The 17,600-nt window shown below is 32.2% G+C and overlaps 1 protein-coding gene across 2 annotated transcripts; it reads left to right on the forward strand.

Moving 5' to 3' along the window:
* Positions 1-575: 575 nt before the first annotated feature.
* Positions 576-15,271, forward strand: LOC125055191 (NAD kinase 2, mitochondrial). 2 transcript variants are annotated; one of them, XM_047657518.1, is made up of 11 exons: positions 576-895; positions 3,855-3,966; positions 4,786-4,950; positions 7,362-7,463; positions 8,423-8,531; positions 8,897-9,006; positions 9,800-9,920; positions 10,804-10,937; positions 12,819-12,958; positions 13,727-13,852; positions 14,222-15,271. In XM_047657518.1, the coding sequence occupies exons 1-11, from the start codon at positions 847-849 to the stop codon at positions 14,338-14,340; spliced, it is 1,287 nt and encodes a 428-aa protein (XP_047513474.1). In that variant the 5' UTR covers positions 576-846; the 3' UTR covers positions 14,341-15,271. The 2 variants fall into 2 exon arrangements, with proteins under 2 accessions (XP_047513474.1, XP_047513473.1); XM_047657517.1 differs by lacking the exon at positions 576-895 and adding an exon at positions 2,969-3,654.
* Positions 15,272-17,600: the final 2,329 nt, after the last annotated feature.

The raw sequence follows: 17,600 nt of genomic DNA on the forward strand, positions 1-17,600 counted from the left end.
AGCAAGTTCAAAGGCAAACATTATGCTGAAATTCAACCCAGGATCCCCAGTAGACCATGGTTCTTTGAGATTAAAAGTTCTAAAACTGTCACTTCTATCATTTCCAGAATGCGTTTAGGACATGTTTGTACACCTCATCATTTAGCAAGGCTTCGTATTATTGATAGTAATATTTGTGAGTGTGGAGAAGATATTGGTGACCTTGACCATATTTTCTTTTCTTGTTCCCAATATGACCGTACCTCCTTTCTGAATTCTTTACAATCACTTCATGTTCCGTTTCCGACTAAAATCTCCTGCCTTTTGCTTTATCCTTTATTGTATTATAATGTATTATCTTCTTTCATAATCTATAATAATATTAAGATGTAATATGTTTATGTACATATTTTATTTTTAACCAGCTTATCCCTTTATTTCCTTCTGATGTCTTTGTTTATTTTTTTTCGCGTGTAGTTTCCCAACCTTTTACTTGAAACTGGCATAAAGTTGAAGCTGTTGCCATAATATTAAAAAAAAAAAAAAAAAAAAACGTTAGTCCATTTGACATTGACATATGAATAAATTCTGTAATTTCTAGTTTCTGCTTTCTGGCCGCCGCTGAATTCCAAACTTTGGCAGAGTTTAGTGTTAACTCAATTATTATTTTTATGCGAAAACAACTTAGATACTGTGATAAGATAACAATTATTCGTGTCCCGATAAGTTTATAATCCTTAAATCGGGACCACGCCTTCGCTTCAATTAGTTTACAATCAGCTGTTGAAGTTTACGAGCGTCCTAAGTTTTTATTCATAAGAAATATTATTTATTTTCGACTGATAATTTATAAAATTTGTGCTAAGAATGTCAGTGTTGAATAATTTTACTGTGTCGATTGCGAAAGGATTGCGCCGTAAGTATTATCAATTTAGTATCTATTTCAAAGTCGCCAAGTGTTTACAAAGTAAATAACTTAAACTTACTGACCATGTCTATATGCACCTATAACTACATATTTAGTTTTAATGCTTTATCTTCTTTATAATTTTACATCCTAAAAACATATCTCAGGTTATTTTTGTATTTGTAAAACCTTGTGCTGCATCTGTACTAACTATTATGTTGACAATGCCAGAATGGACAAGAAAATTAAATAAAGTGTAACAACTTTTTCTTGTACTCTAATTAAAATTCTGGGTTTTATCGCATTTAACTGGTTTGTTATTCTTCATGTTTTATCTGCACTTAAGATATATGAAAAACAACCCCTTTATCATTTTATATCTAAATAAATAAAAATTTTTTTAATGAACCAATTATTTTTATTAAAACAGTAAGTTTATTTATTGCTTATTATCCTGGAAAATGTTAGAATTTTAGATCAAGCATTACTGGTTAACCAATATTTTTAATTAATTATTAAATGTATTAATGAAAATGACCTCTTTTTCCCATTCATTATGATAATAAAAATGACATTGTTTTCATAAAATGGTCTTATTATTTCAGATAAATTATTACATATGACTTGCTAATATCCAGTCACCTTACTGACCTTATGAGAAGATCATACCAATAATTACTTCTATGCTTCTATTAATAATTTACGTTTTAATAATATTAACAGAAATCATACATTTGCTTATCAATTAATGTGTTAATAACATATTTCCTGTAACCTACTGCATATCTTAGAATTTTCATAACATCATAATAATTAGTCAATAACAATATGCATTTTTATCAAATGCAATCTACTATTATCCTTCACATCTTTGTTTTCGTAGTGGTGATTGATTTTTTTTTTTCTAGAATATACATTGGTTTTATGTCGACAGAGCACTGCATGTAAGGCTTAACTTACATTCAATATAAATTGTATATATATTATATTGGTAAATGTTTCTACTAAAACCAAACAAAGTTGGTTTTAAATATCGACATCAATTTTATAGATTCATAAAACACTTTAAAAACTGGACCTTATTTCAGGAATCCTTCATTAAAATAAAATAAGTTGACCTTTTCATACAAAACAACTGTCCATTCAAGTGAAATGTAGAATATCAACAAACCTGTTATCTATCGCTAAAAATAAAGACACATACAATGTAGTTTATCAAGATGCATTCCATTGACATTGCAGCCTATAAATTTATATAAATAGACAGTGGTTATTTCATAGCCCTAGAATAGTTTGTGACATTGCCTGTATACAAGAAAAATAAATGTTTAATATATTTCTATATACATATCAAATTTCATAATTGGTTGTGTAATTATAGGTACATAATAGAAATGTATTAACGCAGTATTCATAATAAGTTAAGATTGAATTTTAGAAAGATGAGAATCTGAAAGCATCCACGACAAAATAGAACCGTGTGAACAGAAAACTTATATTTTGCCATGTTACGCATATCTTAGAATTTCTAGATTGTTCATTAATCATTAAAACATGATGTTATAATCGCGTGAATGTGCATGAACTGATTAAATACACAATAGATAAAATAGATTAAATTAGGGTACAAACTTTGATACAAATATTGATTGATAACTTATCTTTATTATACTGACTTTGACCAAGAAATTTGTTATGAAAGAAAAGTATTTTTATTCAAACTTAAATTAGACTTGTCTAACTAAATTCTGGTACAAAATTCATCTTTTGTAAGAGTATGTACAGTGACGTACCCTATTTAACATAATTTTAAATTTATCCGACGTTTCGCGTCCGTTACAGCGTGCGTGGTCACGGTGACTGAAGACAAAAGATGTTGGATGTCAAAAAGTAACGCGAAACGTCGGATAAATTTAAAATTATGTTAAATAGTTGTAAATTTATAATAATACATAACTTCAATCCGGTTAAACAGTTTTTTCTTTAAATGTGTAAAGGTTATGTAAATCAAAGACAATACTAGGTTTCTTATTAATTAACCTTAAATTTAAAATAAAGAATCTCCAGTGAATCGAAACTGAGATAGAGAAATGAAACTTTATGCTTTCCACAATATCAAGGTGACTAGATCATATGATGTTGGAATTGACATTAGAATGAACAAAGATAGAATCAACTATAAGAGAAAGGTCTTAAAATATCCTTATATTTGATGGTTATCTTCATCAGCAGTTTTCCAATATCAGACAATAACCACAAAATGTTCCCTCATCGCTGTCCCACTGACCGTATGCTATCGTGTGTAAATTTCCACGAGGCCCTTTTACTAAATCAAGTTATAAGTGGTAAGAATCCACGGAGGGCAGAGTTGGATGATAACAACTGGAATAACACTTGTGTGATAATGCACTATAACAATTATTTAACTTCGAATATAGATTAAATATTATTTAATTTTATCGCTCTCTGTTGTGACGTTTTTCAAATCTCACAAAACAAACTAGTTGAGTTTAATACTATTGAAACAGCATTTATCAGGTATATTGTAAGTAAATAAAACTTCGTGTATATATAAATACAATTTATTACATTATAAGTCGACGTTTCGAGTGACAAGAAGTCTTGGTCAGCGAACGAACTCTGTAAAGAATAACTTTATGCAGCCATCTGAATGCACAATCGTCTTAGACAGGCACGGCAACTACTACACTACCATCCGGCTTTCCTCATATTAAAGAAGATTTCCGCGAGAGAACTGTCAATGTTGGGTATTGATTATAGTAAAAATATTAATATAACTAACATTTAAAGATTAACCTCCTTATTCATTAAAAATCAATAAGTCTAATTTGAATTAAAAAAGGGTAAAATATTTCGTAAAAATCGAAAACAACTGACAATAAGTTTCATACTTATAACATTCTATCGTAAAACATCGTGAATGTATCAATGAATTCATTGATTCCAGGGCTAAGAAGCAAAGAAGTACCAGCCCGTCGTCAGCATGCATCTAAAGAACAAAAGCTCAAAATGGAAAAATGCCTCATTGTTTCAAAGGTCACGAGATATGAATATGAAAAGTATGTTGTATTTGGTGTTCAGTTTGTGTTTATATCTATAACGCTTTATATTGGTTGGGCTGTTCAAGTATTACGTAAACAGATTTACTGCAATTTATTCCTCTTGTCAGCAAAAGTAAGAAAGAAAAATAATAGTACATAAACGTATTAATTGTTTGTAGGAATCCTCGAAAATTCATTTCGTTTCAAGCATTGCCTATGCTATGTGTGGGTAATATGTGTAAAAAAAGTAATGTTACTGTTGACGTAATCTCCAAATAAGTAAATCAAAGTTCTCCCCCCTCACCCCCCTATAGTGCTTGCGTATTATTTGAACGGCCCTTAGTGGAATTTTTAATAGTGTCTTAAATAGTTAATGATACTGTCTAAAATTAACAAATTTTTAATTATTTTCGATAATGTTCTTGCTACCAGGAAACCGCTTCAAATAAAAAAAAAGAATTAAGGGCTACTTTTTCTCCTGGTGATATTACATCTTGTATGTAAAATATATAAAAATAAAATATATTATAAATTATAAATTTATAATATTAAAATTATATATAAAATTCTCGTGTCGCGGTGTTTGTGGTTAAACACCTCCGAAACGACTTGACCGATGCTGTTAACGGTAGTCCAACCCTAGTTTTTCTTTTTAATTTTTAGATAATTTATTTTTATTTTTTTATGATACAACATTAAAAAATACATACAACCCCTAATTTTCACCCCTATACGATCAACCCCTATTTTTTATTATAAATGATAAACATGGAAAAACGACGTTTGCCGGATCAGCTAGTATACTATATGTATTGTATATTTTATATTTAATTTCAGGCACAGCCACGACAACATATCGAATTGGGAGCTAGAGAAGATACTACGAAATCGTGGATCCGACTATGACTCTATGGTATCGAATCATAAAGAACAGAAATCCTTTGAAGAGGGAGTGGCCAAGGCGTTAAAAGAAATGGGAGTTAAAGTTGAAATGGCTAGTAGGTACGTGTTATATTGTCTTTGGGAGGGTTCAAGTATTACGTAACGAATATTTTTCCTTCTGTAAAACGTTACGATGCGGGGCGAGGATTGAATTACGCGTTATTGTTAATATTATTTTCTACTTACACCACATAATAGTAACTAAAGAGTCACTAGGTGGTCATGAAACGTTTTACTAGACTTGGGTACAGTACTGTACTTGGGTACTGAAAAACGTTACGGCGAGTTCATGGGGGGGGGGGGGTCAATAATCCCGTATACATAGAGCGCGCGCGCGCGCTAATGTTCGATGGTTTGCCGCGCTTAGTTTATACGCACCTTTAGATTAGTTCTGTTGCGAGTATTATACTGGTGAAAGTCACCATTTGTTTTAAAATCGTTTTTATTTTTTTTTACATACAACGAGCCTTCAAAAATATATTGACCAGATAGTGTCATAATATTTAATTCCTTAAAATTATCAGTACGAAGTGAGCACGATCAATTGAAACAATAAACATTTATAACACAAGTTAATGGACAAGGTCACCGCGTGTTTGTTCACGATAACACAGTGATATAGATTTTGCAATATCAATTTGCTATTTTTTTATCAAATACCTCTTATTATCAGTTAAATCGTCTTTATTAACGCACTGTAATTGGTGCTATTTCGTGTATATATGACCTATATTATATAAATAAAAGTGGATATATTTTTGCTATCGCAATATATATCAATTACGCGTCACGTTGTTTGTCCGCTATGGACTCCTAAACTATTTAACCGATTTCAATCAAATTTTCATACCGTGTGCTGGTCTAACTTAAAAGATAGGATAGCTTACACATATGTATAATTCTACTGTATGTGTGTATGTAACTCCTCTTAAACGGCTGGACCGATTTGAATTATTTTTGTATGCGTTTGGGTGGAGCACTGGATGGTTTAGATTCACAAATCAGCCCGTCAGATGGCGCTGCAGTCGGTACTTTCATACTTTGTTTATTATCCTAATCGCTTGAAATATCATGCAGGAAAATATACTATAGGCTTCAGAAGACTGGACATTTATTTTATTTCAAAGTAAATATAGCCCTGTAAAACCCAAATAATGTAGTATTTTAATTAACAAAATACAAATTTTCCTTCTAATCAAAGTATAGATATAAATAAAAACATTTATTCGAGTATAATAAGTATTACATAGAGTTAATGTTATTATTGAATTTAATATTAGTATTCTTCCAGTTGTCTCTTATATTCGCTACTATTTTCCCATCTTTCTTCGCTATTTCTTTTATTTCATCATCTCAGGGTTCCGGTGGCCGTCCTCTTTTTTTCTTTCCACTGGGCATGTTAAGTAAGAGTCTTTTTGAGCCATCTGTCATAACAAACGCGGGCAATGTGACTGACCTATTTCCACTTTAAGGACCTACCCGGCCGCCAAACTCCAAAAAATTACATTGTGTCTTTCCATTTTTCGTCCTCGTTTCTTGAAGTAGGGCGAATGGAAAAAATATATGGTGGAGTTGAGTAGTTAATGTATCCATTTTGAAAGATCGATTCACGATTTAAATACCTTCGCTCGATAGAAAAAAAATCCAAACAGCCAATTTTGGACACTTCAAATCCATTTTATGACGAAAATGTATATAGAACATGATTTTGAAATTTTATACGATATATTTTATCGCAAGCCAAATAATCCATTTCAGAAAAAAAATTTGATAAAATTACATTAATTTAATATTTAACATAACTAATTGTTATTACGGGCCGGCGCGCCTCAGTGCTCCAGCTCTCCACTGCGCCCCGCAGTCCACCCCGAGACACTGACACAGCTATTCGTGCTGGGATAGGGCCTTAACTTTTTTGAGTGTTACGACGTGTTATTTTTGTAAGGTTTCGTTGTTTTGTTTTCTCTTTGTCTTTTCAACCGAAGAATAGAACGCCCCATTTGGCATACTCCAATCTTCTTTATCAGCCCCTTATTATAACAACAACTACGAACTACGTAATTTTACTGCGTAATTTATAGATAGATGATAAATTTGCGATTATTCGATTAATTTTAATATCACCATTATCATCATTACAGTTAATTTACCGCGCATACATCTTATATAGATTTTCAAAGTGGCGTAAAAGGCCAGCAACGCATTCGCGAGCCTACTGGCATTGAGAGTGTCCATGGGTGGCGGTATCCTCATACGTTTACTTACTAGCGTTTGGCCCCTGTTCTATATAAAAAAAGCCGCAATGTTGTAATAAATTGGCAAAATTTCATATAAAATACTTTCACAATTCTAGAATCTAAATTTATTTTGATTACTGACAAAGGCAGCTATATTGGGGTCTGTTCAGACTTACTACTGTATTACTGGGATAGAGTTAGCTACCGATTGACTTGAATCATGTCTTATTTTAGGTTAACATATAACGAAGAAATGATAAATTGGTGCGACGCAGTTGTTCCGTGTGGTGGTGATGGGACCTTCCTACTCGCCGCTTCAAGGGTCAGGGACGCTAAGTAAGTCTTATCTAATGATATAGTATTTATGTAATCATATATCGTACACATTAACAATAGTTTGTAGTAAACGTCGTATCAAATTTAAATTTAAATCTATTTTTTGCCAATTTTTTTTGTAAAGACTAGATGTCTTTTATTAATAATTTATTAGGTTACCGACGAAGTTTTTTTAGCAGCCTATTTTTAGGATTTCTAAAGCTAAACGGCAGTATAGGTATAATATCAAATTAAATCAAAATTGTTTATTCACATGGGTAACACATTCATAAGTCTACTTGTTTACTTATATGAATAAAGTACTTTTGAGTTTGAGTTACAATGTACTCTTATGAACGTCAAAAATAGAAATACATATTAAATGCTTCTAATTTTACATTTACTGCCAGTTCTCTAACCACGGACGAGAAGAAATGGCAATAAACTCTCCGCCACTCTTTTTAATCGCCAACGCTTGTAAGGAGCTGCAACTATTACACCATGTTCCACATGACATAATAAATAATAATAAAATAAATTAAAAACAAAGAGCTCTATCAGCAGGAGGCATGGTGAAATAGGAGCACGAACTTACATTCTCGTGGGAACAACACGCAACATTACAATACATTGGGAGGTCCCAGTGCAATTTTTGCTTCATCATTTCTTTTTTTCTTCGTGTGTAGATTACAGTCAGTAGTTTTATTATTAAAAAAATAATTATTTGTGAGGGGTTCAAGTGAACAGGCGCTAAGTTAGCACCTGGTAGATAGTACATATCCCCAGAGCTAGAGCTTTCTTCGCTCAACGATTAACTATCGCAATACAGTGAGGAAATGCTGCCAGCTATAAGTGTGCACTACTACAGGGATCAAAATTTTTAATGGTTTTATCAATACTATGTTCTATTTTTATATTTATAATATAAAATATATTTAAAAATGGTTGTCCTTTAGTAAATACAACTTGAATGTTTTCAGTAAACCAGTGATAGGTTTCAACAGCGCGCCGCATAAGTCCGTGGGACGCCTGTGCCTGCCCACCTGGTGTTCCAATGATCTCAAGGGTGCGCTACAAGCTTTAAAGGAGGTCAGATTTTTTATACTTTTAGAATTGTTTGGCCGTTGCATTCAATAAAGTCAGTTATTAATTGTTAATAAATGAGAACGCACCCATCATATATTTTCGTGTTGTCAAACTGTCAATGTTAATTTTCTTATGTCGTCTCTCTCTTGTGTTGTGATTTTTCTGTGTGTCATTACGTAAATTGTGTGTTTTTTAATTCATGCATTCAATTCTAGCCTAGCTTAAGACTAATAAGTAGTTTAGTCTAACCTAATTTACTAATAAGGAGAAAGGTAAATTGTGTGTGATTACGTACGTTTATAATTTAGCTAATTGAGAATCTATTAAACTGAAATCATTTGTTAAAATGATAACTTAATATATTTCAGGGCAAGTTTCGTTGGATGCGTCGTTCTCGGATACGTACGACGATCACGAGCGACCAGAAACTGTTGGATTCGATCACGCCCGTTGATTTGCACACTCTGCACTTTTGTAGGTGAGTATTTCAAATTAAATATTGTTGTTACTTATTTATTAAATACTTTTTTATATAGAAAAATGATGATTTTATCTGATTAGACACAGTGGTACAAACTTCCCAGAGTTTTAAATATAATATTTTGAATGGGCATTTTTATCGCTTTTAAATGTGTCAAGTTAAAATTTCGTTCGTTCGTTCGTTACAGAAAAACCTTAAAAACGGACCGCCATCTGAAAAGAAAAGACAAGATAGTACTAGTACTTAGTGTTCGCTTTGTAATCTATGACACAAAATTATAAAATATACTTGAAGAAGTAGAACTTCCAAATTTACTATTATAATCTAGAGTTTAAAAGAAGGTTTTAACTGTAACTTTAAGTTAGATAACTCCACATAGGAAATAATTAATATTTTGACGAAATTTATTTTAACTTCGGTTTCAATTCAAGAAACGGACGAAAAGAGTTGGAAAAATAAACTCTTTTTTTTAAAAGTTAAAATTTTTCATATCAAAATATATATAACTCAAGGAAACATCGTTTCGTCTTAATATGATTTATTTCTTAGCCTACCTTTTTAGTAGCTACATACCAACATATGGAACATATTGCTATGCTATCCCATGCAAACTGTTCGCTTTCCGAAAATCTAAGTACTATGTGATATAAAATTTTATATTTTTCAAATTTTTCTCTACACAAATAAATTTAAAAAAAATTTGATTGTTCTAGCCGTCTTTAAGTGTCGCGATTAGCAACATATTTCGTGATTTATTTATATTTATATAAATTAAAATTGATAATTCCAGATATCCACCCGTGTCCAACCAAGAAGACAGTCACGAAGCGGCGACGAGACTTAAAGACCCTCAGGAGGAGAGTAAATGTAGTTTAGCCACAAAGGTGCTGCCGTTTTTAGCTCTAAATGAGGTAAATTTATTATAGCTGTACTATTAATAATTTAATTAAATCTCAAATAAATAAATGACTTAAATTTAATCTTATTCAATTTTATAATATTGAGAATGTTAATTACAATATAATAATAATATAGCCTTTATATTTCGAAACTGTGATCTTTGATCTTTAATATATTTTCACTCCAGTAGATCTCGGAGTCCGGAGTGCCTCTTAGTACTCTCCTCTAACCCTTTCCACTGTTCTCTTTGTGACTCTTCTCCAGTTGTAGCCTGCTGTTCATTTGAGTTCATCCTCCCATCTTTTGCGTTGTCTCTTCTTCGTTTTCCGTCTCTATATTTTGCTCCATTTCATTTGCTCTATCTTAGAATGTCACACTCGTTCTAGCTCTTATGTCTGTGTTTCTATGCTTGTCTTATTTTCTTATTCTGAGCATGCTTCTTTTTTTGGTCTTTGGCAAGGTAGAATACAGGTGTTGAAGACTTTGTTCTTTATGTTTTTGTTGAAATCTGTTGTTTTCAGTGACCAATATCTTTTCCATCCATTTGCTATTCTTCTTTTGATCTCTTTGGTTATATCAGTTGGAGAGATTTGCCTATACAATATAGCTTAAGAATGGGCTTTTAATGAAAATTAATTATCATGCATAGTGTTTGGTAACAATATTAATAAATGATGTGTGGTGAAGGTACCACTAGTCTAAGCCCCTAATTAGGTTCCAATTTGAGCCTATGAACTCAACTTCTAGTGAATTATTATTTCCGTTAGTTGTTTTTTCATATTAGATTTGATTATTTGTTAAGACCATTTATTTAAAACATTTAGATATGATTTTTGATACAAAATGCGTTCTACTGAGACACGTGGTGCCTACTGATTTATAGATATTCTACAGGTATTTATAGGGGAGAGTGTGACGTCACGGGTGTCTCTTCTCCGCCTGAAGATAGATGATGGGAAATGGGCTCATACTAAGAGTTCCGGACTCTGCGTTACAACCGGAACCGGAAGTACGTCGTGGCATTACAGGTACGTTTCAATTTGAAGTTCTTGTTTCATGATTTCGTCAATACATATATTTCTAAATGAATCAGTGGCGCTAAAACCTTTTTAATTCTAGGCCTCAGTCTGTACGATGTTCATACTGTTCACGATCATTTGTCAATGTAATAGGCAAGTAAGTGATCAGCCTCCTGTGCCTGACACAAGCCGTCGACTTTTGGGTCTTAGGCAAGTCGGTTTTCTCACGATGATTTCCTTCACCTTTCGAGAGAATGTTAAATGCGCACATAGAAAGTTCATCAGTGCACAGCCGGGGATCAAACCTACGACCTCAGGGATAATAGTCCCAGGCTAAACCCAGGTCAACGCTGCTCATTCAAATATTTAAAAGTATCAAAAGTTAACTTTTCTATAGAACTAATACAAAATTATATATCTCAAATTAATTTTAATATTTAAATGGCTTTATTGTGTTGTGCTAAATGATTTTTATAGAAACACATTTTCAGCCTAAAACATTAATTAAAATGAGTATTTTTTTATCTCTCTCTCTTTCGTATCCAATAATTAATATTGGTTAAATTTAAACGTAAAGTGTTTAAAAAAAGCTTCCCTAGGTATAAAATAAGAATGTATTTATAGTATAGAATAGTATATTTCATTACGAGTGCGGAAAGCTTGTCATTGCAAAGAGTTCCGACAAATGTCTACCCGAGCCGAGGCGCAGCCGAAGGTGAGGGTTGACAGTCGGAACAAGTTGCAATGATGGTTCCGCACGTGTACTGAACGACTATTTTTAATACAGTTGCGAAAAAATTAAGCAATTTAATAAAATAATAAAAACACAATAAACTCAACTAACTAATCATTTATTTCTTATAAAAGTTATAATTCACATATACATTGAAATTGGTACAGTTTTTTATACTAACTGGGGAAGTTTTAGGTTGCATATTTACTGTTTGAGACAAACTATTATTAATTTCGTATGATTGTTCATGTATGTTTGTCAAAGGTGTTATACAATGGCGTTTGCTAGTTGATGGAATTGGATCTGATAAATTATCATTATCAACGAAGGTAGATGGACGAACGTTCTCTTCAGTATTGTCATGTGAAGGAGATTGACTGGACTTTAAATTAATGGATTGTGTGATTTTTTTCCCAGTTTCTAGTTTGTTGTTTAATGAATCAGCAATATAGCCTTCTGCAACTTTGTCTGACTTCCAACCTCCTAGTCGCTTTAAGGACGTCAAATTGGCTCCTGAATCCGCCAATAATGTAGCAGAGGTCCTCCTGAAGCTGTGCCCAGTATAATACTCAGCATCCGGCAGACCAAGAAACGTAGCTATTTCTTTTGGCATATTACCAAATTTGTTAAATATCTATATAAATAAAATATCGTCGAAATTACTCATTTTGTACAACAAACAACTAAACTCGCAAGAACAATTTTGGAAAATGGCGCCAACCGTAAAAGAATATAATCAGAGTTTTTTTTTTTCACCCATTCTGGGTAGGCAAAGGGAACTATGCCCATACAGCCAAATCTTCAGTAGAATTTTTTTATTGATATGAAATGAAAATGAAATTTAAACAGATGAAATGAAATGAAACCCAACCTAACTCATTGAATCAAATCATTAAATCAGATATTGAAACAAATTAGTAGCTTCTTTAAAGAAATATATGCATGAATCATACACACTTCTATGTTTTTTTTTAGTAAAAACTTCGTGGTTGGTTTTTTCTTTTTAATAGACATTATTTTGACAGTTGGGAAAGAGAACGCACGAGTTCGGAAATGGTAAAGAAAAAGCACGAGTGTGTAATAGCCCACATCCCGAACGCTATACGTCCCTGCAATACGCCACTTTTTGAGCAACTGTATTAAAAAAATGTTTTCAGCATAAACTGCCTCAGAACCCACTCAGTACTGGAGTTGATGAAGATCCTCCACGAAGAGTACGGAGTCGATCTTGACACGTCTCTGGAGAAGGCTCGCGAGGTCACCGAGAAGTACAACACCAAGTTAATGTTTCCCCCAGGTTGCTTTGTTTTTTCATTAAAATTATTGAAGTGAAACTTCTTTAGGAGCGTGAGGGTAAATTTTTATGTGCAGCGTTTTCGTCGAAGAAAAGGAAGAGAGCGATTGACAGAGAGTGAGAAGGGTGAAAACCTTATAAAAATTATATTTTTAAAATTAAAATTTCGTAAAGAGAATTTTTGAAATATTAGTTATTTTATGCAAAATAATTGATTGAAATCGTAAATGACGAATTGTAAATTATAATGCCGCGTGTTTTTATTATCGAAGAAATAAATTTAAAATTAAATTTATTATTTTTTTTTAAAAATTCGACACTTAATATTTTCATGAAATTCATGAAATTCCTAACATATCTTCCTTTTCCTCCTCTCTCTAAGTCTCGGAAATCTAAAGTTTTAGATTTGTATAATTATGAACAAGACTTTAAAAAGTTGCCAAAGAAGTTTCACTTCTGACATGTGTGCTTTGTATGCACGCATTTTTTTCACTATATACTAGTTTTTATTTAGTAATTACTTAATTAAAAATAACTCTTGGCAAACTTTCCACGAATGTTAGGGTTAGGTACCCGATAGTTGCTAATATATGTATATGTAAATTAAAAAATACATAATAAAAAAGCTTTAAATATATACCTAGATGTACAGAACCTCTAATTTTGTAATCATTTTGATTGCACATTAAATAATACTCGTCAACCGGAAAAATACATTCCATATAATTGTTAAACAGATTTATAAATATTTTTTTCTCTTTCGAATCCCAGACTCCGAGCAATTAGCGTACTCCGTCCGCGAGTACATAACCTTCGAGGAATGGCCAGCCCCTCGAGGCCTCCGGGTCAGGGACAGGGCCGAAGCCGTCACCGTTCGGAGCCACTGCACTGATGCCGGTGAGTTTAATATTTAAAACCAAAATAACTTAATATATATTATACTTAATTAATATAATAACGTATAGGTATGTTAACTAAAGCTGGCGGCTTCAACACATTTACACTTTGTGCTTGTGTAGTGTCTGTGAATAAGCGCGAGACGTGATGTCAAACTGAAATACAAACATAAATACATCATGAATAGACTGTCCGTCGTGTATGAGTGGACTAAAATGTATAGCATGGCTAAAAAATCATATTTTGAAACATACTGTTATTATTATTATTATTATACTGTATGTGAAATTGCATTAGTGTGAGTACTGTGAACCCGCCAGCTTACGATAACCGACCTATATAATATTGATATTTAAAATTTATTTTTAGGCTTGGTAATAGATGGGAGCGTATCATTCCCATTCAACGACGGCACTCAAGCGCTGTTGGAGATTCATCCCGAAGACTCGCTCATGACAGTTCAAATGGATGACGCGTTGCCTTTTTAATTTATTACATTTAATATATGTAAATCAAAAATCTATCTTTAATACCGAGCTGTAGCAAAAACTATACGTACAATCGAATAGTTAACGCATTTTTGCAATTAAACTGACGTACAAGATGTGAGTATTTATTAATATTCATAAAGAATCAATATAGAATATCGTATGGAAGTATACGAACACATGCTAACGGAAAACTATCATGTGTACAAAAATGTACGTTAGTGTATTTCGAATAGTGTTCTAATACTATTCGAAAACGAATGTCATGTTTTAGATGCACATAAACTTACATAGCTGCGTTAACTATGCAAATATTATTATTTTGTCACATTAAAAAGGGTTTAGAATAATTGTTGGAAGATATCTTTGAATCAAGGTGGTTCCAGATTATAACAATTATTATTATTTCCAATGTGACTGACTACAATAAAAGTAGTTCAAAAGTTAAAAAGCTTTGCTTTCAAAAATTAAATAAATTAGTTTCTAAATTATCTTGTGATATTGTTTTTCGAGCTTCTGAATTGTATTAATTCTAAGGACTGTTAATACTTACCTAGTGTTGAACTATGCAGTAAGACTGAGTTTTTTATTTCTCTTAGGTATAAGTAAATAGTTAATCAAGATGAATGTTGATCAAACGTTAGTTATTTTATATATTAAATAAAAGCAAGTAATATTGTTATCCATTTATCATAGATTTTATTATTCTATATGAAAAACATTTATATGTGGGTACATTAATAAATATGTTGTCTACCCACTTAGATTACATGATAGTCTTTATATACTTGATAATTTCCGTCGAATCTTGTACCTTTGAGAATCATAATGCAGCATTATTTTATTTAAGAATTTATTTATAAATAGTGTATCAAAAATAAGATCTTGCAATTATTTATTTATAAATTATTTTTCAGTATATTGTTTTATATGCGAAATAAATATACGTAAAAGTTTGTTTATATTTTCTCCCCATTTTTCCTAAAAAATGCTCAATTTTTCAGTTTATTTTTAAAATAAACAGCGTGCACAAGTACAAAAAAAGTTTCTTTTTTAAATTTCTATATTTGGTTTACTTCGTTCGGCTTTTATGCAAGAGCGTTTAATAAATATAACTACAACTAGTATCTTTAAAGGGACAAAATGTATTTAATATTGTATTGATGTATAAAATAGTACCTTAAATTAAAGTACAAAGCTGAATTTTTAATATTTTATTAGGGATAACTTTAGAAATCTCGCCATCCACTTACGACAGTTGGTACCCCCTGCCAGACCCCCCTAAACTTTAATAAATGATAATTATACTTTCGTTATAGTTAATCTAAATTTTTGGGAAAATGTTACTTGGGGACCTATGAAAAAATGTTACCTCAATAGCCGGACAGTTTTAATGGTTTTAACACCTTGCCAGATACATTGAAAGTCCGCTGTAGGTGCGAGCGCGAGTACTTAATTGATTGCTATCTTTAAAAATATTCAATAAAAAAAAATTATGATGGCCATTTTTTATAATACGATAGTCGAACTTTTAGAAAAACTCATTTGAAATTTTTACTTCCGGTTTTGGACGTCAAATTTTTTTATTTTTCAAAATTTATTTTCTAATCAAGAAGGGAAAAGAAAGATCTATACGAATTGCAAAGCGTGATATAAAAAAATCTAAATTTAAATTAGTAATATTTTTAAAGGCCCATAACTTGAAAAATAAACATTAAAAAATGTCAGATATTTGCGTTAAGGTGGGAACTGACCAACGTTACGAGGTGTAATGTAACATGTAATGTAATGTTACACAGCGAGCATTCGTGCAGTCAGTACGTCGTGTTAAGGTCGATTTACATCAAACGAGCGAATGCTCATTCTATCCCCACTACATCAAATTCTTCTAGTGTAAACAGGCGTAGAGCATTCTTTCGTTGTTCTTAGTGCGTTCGCAAAGATTCTATAGAATATTCTAAGAGTGCTCGTTCGCTTGATGTAAACGGCGCAAGAGCGCGTGAACAGTTGCTTAGAGCGTTCTAGCGTGTTCGGACGTGCTCGCGCCACTGAGCGGTCTTTTCAAAGCGTTCTTGTGTTCTAGCGATTATTTACGTATCTTATCGATTAAATTATGGATTGGTCTCAAGAAAAATGTTTATTAATGATAGAAGCCTACCGCAATTTCAGATGCCTGTGGGATCCGACGTATGAAAACTATAAAAATACAACTTACAAACAAGATGCTTGGCGGGAAATCGCAAAAAAACTGGAATGTAATGTTGAAGAGTTAAAAAAAAAGATGGACTCGCTTCTTGCATCTTACCGCCGGGAAAGGCAAAAAACAATGAGTACGAAGTCAGGCAGCAGTGCCGATTGTATTTATAATTCTAAATGGTTTGCATTTAAAAGCATGCACTTTTTGATGGACAAATATAAACCGAGGAAAACAATTGATTTTGATTCTTTTATTTTTGAGTTTTCGCGACAAAATAATAAATGCAGCACTTGCAATAATGATATCGCTGTCAGAGTCAGACATAACGAAGCACTACCAATACTAACCACAGAATTGGCACGAATGAGCAAAGAACATTCGATCTAGCTTTTGTTTACACTAAAAGATTACGAAAGAATGCTCTTCTTCTAGCTCTATGTTCGTTTGATGTAAATCGATACCTCTAGCTTTCGTTTACACTAAAAGATTACGAAAGAATGCTCTTGTTCTAGCTCTATGTTCGTTTGATGTAAATCGATACCTCTAGCTTTCGTTTACACTAAAAGATTACGAAAGAATGCTCTTGTTCTAGCTCTAGCTCTATGTTCGTTTGATGTAAATCGATACCTCTAGCTGTCGTTTACACTAAAAGATTACGAAAGAATGCTCTTGTTCTAGCTCTATGTTCGTTTGATGTAAATCGATACCTCTAGCTTTCGTTTACACTAAAAGATTACGAAAGAATGCTCTTGTTCTAGCTCTAGCTCTATGTTCGTTTGATGTAAATCGATACCTCTAGCTTTCGTTTACACTAAAAGATTACGAAAGAATGCTCTTGTTCTAGCTCTATGTTCGTTTGATGTAAATCGATACCTCTAGCTTTCGTTTACACTAAAAGATTACGAAAGAATGCTCTTCTTCTAGCTCTAGCTCTATGTTCGTTTGATGTAAATCGATACCTCTAGCTTTCGTTTACACTAAAAGATTACGAAAGAATGCTCTTGTTCTAGCTCTAGCTCTATGTTCGTTTGATGTAAATCGATACCTCTAGCTTTCGTTTACA

The sequence above is a fragment of the Pieris napi genome, chromosome 13 (genome assembly GCF_905475465.1).
Source record: "Pieris napi chromosome 13, ilPieNapi1.2, whole genome shotgun sequence".
Lineage (NCBI taxonomy): Eukaryota > Metazoa > Arthropoda > Insecta > Lepidoptera > Pieridae > Pieris > Pieris napi.